The sequence below is a fragment of the Delphinapterus leucas genome, chromosome 2, assembly GCF_059928025.1.
Source record: "Delphinapterus leucas isolate spDelLeu-1000000601 "Yukka" chromosome 2, BTC_Dleu_Yukka2, whole genome shotgun sequence".
In the NCBI taxonomy this organism is placed as follows: Eukaryota; Metazoa; Chordata; class Mammalia; order Artiodactyla; family Monodontidae; genus Delphinapterus; species Delphinapterus leucas.
In genome coordinates, this window is record NC_143130.1 from 167510787 (window position 1) to 167517961 (window position 7175).

Here is a 7175-nt window from a genome sequence, read left to right on the forward strand (position 1 = left end):
TTTTAAATGATGCTTGGTTAATACGTACACAAACACTCGCAAACCCAGGCACATTTCATTAGTTATTATTACTTTTTTAGATTTTATTGAAGTATAGTTGATTTACAATGTTGTGTTAATTTCCTCTGTACAGCAAAGTGACTCAGTTATATATTCTTTTCCATTATGGTTTATCATAGGATATTAAATATAGTTCCCTGTGCTATGCAGTAGGACCTTGTTGTTTATCCATTCTATATATAATCGTTTGCCTCAGCTAATCTCAAACTCCCGTTCCTTCCCTCCTCTACTCCCACACCCCCCTCCCTTGGCAACCACAAGTCTGTTCTCTATATCTGTGAGTCTGTTTTTATTTCGTAGATATGTTGATCTGTGTCAAATTTTAGATTCCAAGTGGTATCATATGGTATTTGTCTTTCTCTTTCTGACTTACTTTGCTTAGTATGGTAATCTCTAGGTCTATCCCTGTTGCTGCAAATGGCACTATTTCATTCTTTTTGATGGCTGGGTAATATTCCATTGTGCATGTACGTATACACACCACATCTTCTTTATCCATTCATCTGTCGATGGACATTAGATATTCTTTGAAATGAGGTAGAAACTTTGTGATTGCAGCTCTCGGCTGAAGTGGCAAGCAGTCCGAGATACAGGGTGGATGGTGGTGGGAAGTAAAAGAGTGAAAGAGGGTATGTGGAAAGGGGAATGGAGGACATAAAGCAAGGGACAGGCATACTTCAGAGATCTAACACTTTGGCTGGGACAGTACTCAATCTCTAGACATGTTTTTGTTTGGCGAGCACAGTGTTTTTCAATTTGTTAAACATGGATGCCTTTAGGCAACTTAGGAGCTCTCCAGGTTGCCAAAGCCCCACCACTGCCTGTAATCTCCCACCCAGCCTAAGTCATACATTTATGTTACCACTGCAGGCAATGGCTTTTCCATTCCTAGGCTAACATGCATTGGGCTCTTATTCTGGGCTGGGACTGTATTCAATTCTGCCTTGTGCTCTCTTGGGCCCCTAGGTAACGCCAGAAGATTAATAGCATTAATAATGTTTCCCACGAAATCGGCACGTCTCATCTATCTCCCTTTTAGCCATATTCATTTTCTTAGACATGTCGATAAAAATTAAAGTGGCCATGGTATTACTGTTTTAGCTCATACTTAGCTGTAAAAACGTGAACTGTACAGATCAGCAGGCAATGGAACCCTGACTTCTGATTTAATTTTGACAATTCCTTCTTTCCCTGGACTGGTAAGAGTTTCCCTCTGCTTAAGTATAGAGTAGCACAAAGACACCACAACCCAAATCACTATTAAAATGACTGCAACAGGGAAAGATGGAATATAGTAATATGACACATACGCAAAGTAGGTCCTGCTGGCAAACACATTCTGAAGGTGGGGAAAAGAAACCTTGGCAGGTAAAGGCCAAATAAAGTAAAAATAAACTCAGCATCTCTCTTTGCCAAGCATCTTTCTGCACATTAAATAATACCCATTCTAAGATGACTTTAAGTGGCTATTAACATAATTATTTGTGGAATGAATGATGAATGAATAAACAAATAAATGCTCTACATGTGGCATCTCTTTATCTCAATGAAAAGAGAGCCCTAAATAGTTCTCTGTGGAATTCTTTTTTCAAAGTGGGTTCCAAGATCTAATTATGGCCCCTAGGCTGATGTTTGGCCCTGGAGTTTTGGGTTTGGAATGTGGAGCTAAGAGAAACTTTACGACGTTTCTCTTAGCTGGAAGGGAAAAGGCCATAATGTTTAATCACATGTCTCTAGGGGAAAAAAAACAATTTTGAAAATGTTCTATTTCTAATAATCATGGAACATACATTGCCTTTTAAGATTTGTTTCTCAGAACAGCAGAACTCATTTAGTCTAGGAGAACACAGTGTGGCTTAATTATTTTTTTTTTTCTAGATTCTCTGCCAAGAACTACAGAGCAAAATGAAATGACAGTGCAGGAGACAGCTGCTAAGTTATCTCTTTGTTGTATTTCTAATAAGATAGCGACATCATTTCTGTTGCTAACGTATAGCTGTGTTAGTTCTGAAATAAGCTATTATGATTTTTTCCCCCTCAGTAGACTCCAGTTCCAATAAGTAATACATCATTCATAATTGGAAATGTGTATCCCTCCAAAAAAAACTTTGCTCCTTCTTGCTTAAACTTTTAAAGACTTGAGTTCCCTGCTTGAATTTGAAACCACTGCCTGATTTGCATACATAATTTGAGATTGATTGAGCACCCACAGGTCAGTGCTGAGAGTTTAATGAATAAGAAGAGAAGCAGCTGAGGGCAGAGCTCTGAAAAAGACAACAATGTGAAGGGAAGGAAACTCAGAAAGCTGCCCGCAAAAGCAGGAAGAGCATGGATGTCAAGGGCAAAGAGCATGTTTAGAAGGCCAGCTCACTTGTGTCAAATACTGTGCAGAAGGACTAAAGTACCCATCGGCTTTAGCCAGTAGAGGTGACTGTTGGACCTGATCGGAGAGGTTTCAGTGGAGTTACTGGGGCAGAAATAAGACCACCGTGGACTGGAGGGGATTTGGAAATGAGAGGCAGGGAGTGACTGCAGCTTAAAGGCAGAGTGTTAGAGGAGATGACTGATGCAGTTAGGTCCCCAGCAAGCAGGAAGGGGCAGAATCCAAAGTCATGGTGGAAGGATCTGCCAGAGGCTGGGGGGCGGGGAAGCAGCCCCTTCACCTCTGTGACAGGAGGAAGGCGCCATGGCGGCAGGTGGGGCTTAGGGGTGGAAAAAGTTAGCCATTATCCTCCATCTTTATCCTCACCATCATTGTCAGCAGTGTCCAGTAAAACTGCAGAGGGGGCAGGAAGTAAAAGACACTGTGGCTTTGGTGACTTCTGTTTTCTTAGAGAAATGGGAAGCGAGGCCATTTGATGAGAGTGACAGAGAAGAGGGGGGGCAGGAGCCTGAGAAGGGTGGTGAAGTTTTGAAAATGTTTCGGGGGAACCAGGAAGAAGCTGGTGGTCCAGAGGTCCAACTGGGATGTGTATACTGCTTATACTGTTCACACGGCAGGCCCTCACCAAACCGAGCGTGAAGCAGGAAGATGGAGACTCGGGCTGCCGGGTACGAACGATGGAAGGACAAGGGGGCTAGGAAGTTGAGGGCCTTGCTGAGAGCGTGATGGACCAGAGGACCCAGACCAGGCAGGGAGGCTCACAGTCTGAGAAAAACATAGAGAAGAGAAGGGACTGGAGGTCTTGATGAAGATGAAGATCAGGTGCAATGGGACCAGCACTAAACCCAGGCCAGAGGGGACCCTGCCCTGAATTGTAGAGGGCTCTGCTCTGGCCCTTCTCTGGCTGCACCCCTCTCCACAAAAGGAGTCTGCAAGACGAACAAGATGTGCCCACCCCTACATCCTCCATCCTCCACCTTTCAGACCCCATTCCAGGTACCTGGGACCCTAGGATTCCCTACCCAAGCAGCCCTAAGCACGCTTTCAGTGCCCGTGCAGGCCTCTTCCTGAGGGTTCACCCAAAGGGTGGCTGTTTGTAGGTCATGTGGATTAAGGTGGGATGTGAGGGCTGAGTGTCCACACAAGTGTATGTGAGGCTCCTGACCACCTGGAGCAGAGCCAGGGACAGAGGGCAGCTCTCCCCCATGCCATGAGTGCCCCACGTGCATCTCCCAGGAACCGATGAGTTCCAAATCACAGCTTTGCCTTCGAGTCATTATTAAAGTATATTTGTCAAGGTAGGAAGATAAAATATATTTTACCTAATAGTTTACCTTGATTTATAATTTTCATATCTATAGACATATAGCACGTGGGCTTCTGTTTGTACCTTGCCCCAGGCCCTGCAAACGTTAGGCGTGTGCCCGAATGAGAGATTCAGCTGAGTAAGAGGTTGGAGTAGGGATTATTAGACTTCTGAGTCAACATGGCAGGGTAAATGCTTGCTGAAAATTCTCAGTCTGCTGCAACATATAGAAATAACAAATGAAATTTTTTAACCAAAAAATCACATAAGCCTTGTATTATTTATTTATTCTCTACTTTCATATCCCTCCAATCCATTCCCTGCCTTGCTCTGGGCCCCTTACCTGGGCTTCCTTGCTGGTACCTTCCATCTGGGTTTGGCCAACAGAAGTTACCAGCAAGAGATAGGAGAAGAGGGGGAGAGAGGATGGGGTATTTCTTTCCTGCTCCCTCCCTGCCTCAGGTCTTCCTTCTGGTAGTGGCTACTTCCCTCCAAACCCAGCTTCTACCCTCCTCCATAGCTCCAGCTGTCCCTGGCCTCCAATAATAACATTCTCTCTCTTGTCCCTTCAGACTGGGAGTGGTGACAGCTTCCTAGTCCCTGGCACCTCAAATGACCTTGTTGGATTCTTTATTCCTGTGCATACTTCTGTAAATAGTTTCTTCATTAAAATCTCTTGAATTTAAGTATCTGAGTGATGCTCTATTTTCTGCTGGGACCTTTACCGATTGAAACCATTTTCAAAAACAAGACAGGAAAGTCTCTGAATAGAAAAGGATCATAAGCCCACGGTGCTAAGTGATGACTAAGACTCTGTGGCCATTGTGAGTATGGGGTGGGGGCAGGTGCCAGAAAGACTGGAGGGGTCTGAGGTTTCTACATCTGCAAAGGGGAAGGGACTGAATATGCCTCACAGATATCAGGGGTGCGGTGCGGTGAGAAGAGTTCCATTTTTTTTCCGGTTAGGATCAAGACCCCACATTACCTGTGACTAGACATGAAGATAAGATGCATATATCTCACTAGCAACTGAGTCTGAATCACACGTGGGCACAGACATTTTTATGTCCCTGTAGTAGGATTTCCAAGCCATGCTTCATTTATGACTTGTTTCAGAGCTAAGAAATTCATGGGTCTGGGATTGAGGAAATCTCAGAACCATCCTTCAGAGAGAGCCCTTATAGAGCAGATCCACAGGGGAGGTAAGCTCTCAAGAAAAGAAAAGAAAACTACAAAATATGCAAGGATATGCAGCATGATTAAATGCACTCTGACAAAAGAGACAATTCACATCTGAGGAAGTAGCTATAATAGAACACTCTGAAAAAGACTTTTAAAATCCTCAAAGCCATCATAATGGAGGGACTAATAGCTATCAAACAAGACTGTGAAATCAGAAGGGTGTAAAAGAAAAAGAGGTAGAAATGAAAAGAAACCAACAGAAGATCTTGTAATGAAAAAATATAAGTAGCAAGTTTCATACAGCTTAAGAGAGATTTAATGAACTGGAAGGCAAAACTAAGAAAATCTCCCAGAATGCAGTAGAGAGAGAGAAAAAAAGATAGGGGGAAAAACTGAAAGGAAAATTAAGGAGACAGAAGATGTAAGGGAAAGCTGTGACATTAAAGAAGTTTCAAAGGGAGAGGAAAAATGGAGGAGAAAAAAAATTAATGCTGTAAATATCAGATTAAGGGAGAAAAACAATATGAGAACTTCACATGTGTAGGAAAAAAAAAATTCACAGAAGCCCAACATCTATTGACAAATGAAAAAACTGAGCAGATTTGGAATATAAAGGATTTTTTTCCTTCCACCAAAACCCTGTAGCAATATCATACTAAATGGTGATATAAAGACTTAGAAGCATTTGCATAAAAAGCCAGAAATACAACATGGATGCCCACTACCATCCCTACCACTCAATACTGTATCAGAGGTCCTGACTCACAGAAAAGAGTTATTTGAATGTGAGACTTTAGAAATGGTGCACTTCCTGGTAATGGTCCAGACATTACCAGGACCAAACAAGGGTCCTGCTAAGTGAGCAGTCAGCTGAAGTAATGGAGATGAAGGTCGCTGGAACTGAGAGGGCGAAGGAGCTGAAAATCTAAAGTACTGGGTAGCACCCAGGATGATGTCAGGGCTTTGAGTTTGCAAAGAGGCTGTATGTGATGCAGGTGATCTGGAGCTTGATGGATGACAGTGCCATGGACACAGAAAGCAAATCAATCAGATTCGGGATGATCAAAAGGGGAGGGTCCACCATAGGGTGGGAAATGTTGGTCTCCAAACAGCATTGCGCTTCTGAAGTAGTGTTCCCTCAAAAGACCAACTGGGCAAAGCTCTTGAAGAAGAGTTGAATGTCAGCTAAGGCAAGAAGGAAGATGCAATGTTCTACCACTCAGTTAAGGATGCAGGAAAGTTCACTTACAATGAAAGAAAGATTCCAAGGATGTCCTTGGAAAGCCTGAGTGAGGGGAAGAGTGGAGGCCAAGTCAGAACAAATGAAGATCCAAGTAGAATAGGCATGAGACACCCAGAGAGAGTGGAGGGGCTTCTGTTTATAACAGAGATGGTGGGGCTGGGAGCCGGATGGGATTAAGTGGCATGGAAGACAAAGCTCTCTCCATTAGTCTGCCCCAGACTGGATATTGACAGGAGAATCCACTATACAGGTTAAGAAATGGAACAGACGGCCTCTTGGGGGTTACACTGGGAAGAAATAAAAAAATAAACTCTGACCTCCTGGTCAGATCCACTAAGTATTAACTGCAGATTTCTCATTTGACAGTGCCCTTGTACTGTACTGTAGTCCACACTTATATGTACACAACACAGGGATATTCTCATTTACTAATATTAGAAATCTAGAGAAATTAGGATATGTCATTAAAGAATGTATCTGGGACAAACACCAAAGTCTTAAGTACGATAAATATTTAGTAGAGGGCTGTAAACTTGGAATCTATAAGTATTTAATGGCTTAATCTTATACTGAAGCTACTTGAGATATTTTATTTTACAATTTCAACAAAGAAACTGTTTCATACTTTGCATGATTAACCTCAGAGAAATAGATTTTGGAGACCAACGTCTCTGTTGATCACTTAGCTTAGCTGTGCCCCAAAAGCAACTGTCTCCATTACATCTGTCTTATCATTTCCCCTGATGCAGACATGGCATGTACAAGTCTTAGGAAGCATCCCTTTCAATAAGGAACAAGTATCAAAACAAGCAAGGAGGGCTTCCCTGGTGGCGCAGTGGTTGAGAGCCCGCCTGCCGACGCAGGGGACACGGGTTCGCGTCCCGGTCCGGGAAGATCCCACGTGCCGCGGAGAGGCTGGGCCCGTGAGCCATGGCCGCTGAGCCTGCGCTTCCGGAGCCTGTGCTCTGCAACGGGAGAGGCCACAGCAGTGAGAAGCCCGC

The 7175-nt window shown here is 43.5% G+C and overlaps 1 protein-coding gene across 10 annotated transcripts in view; it reads right to left on the bottom strand.

The window, feature by feature from the left end:
• Positions 1-7175, bottom strand: part of EFCAB11 (EF-hand calcium binding domain 11) — a 247618-nt gene that overhangs the window by 139142 nt on the left and 101301 nt on the right. Inside the window, exon 6 of one of the 10 annotated variants that reach the window (XM_089908105.1) lies at positions 1-7139. This exon is cut by the window's left edge and continues 20983 nt beyond it. The exons of the other annotated variants lie outside the window; for them this stretch is intronic. Coding sequence (XP_089764231.1) covers positions 6857-7139 — 283 coding nt within the window. The 3' untranslated portion in view covers positions 1-6856. The remainder of the gene's footprint in view (positions 7140-7175) is intronic. 10 annotated transcript variants of the gene reach the window in all.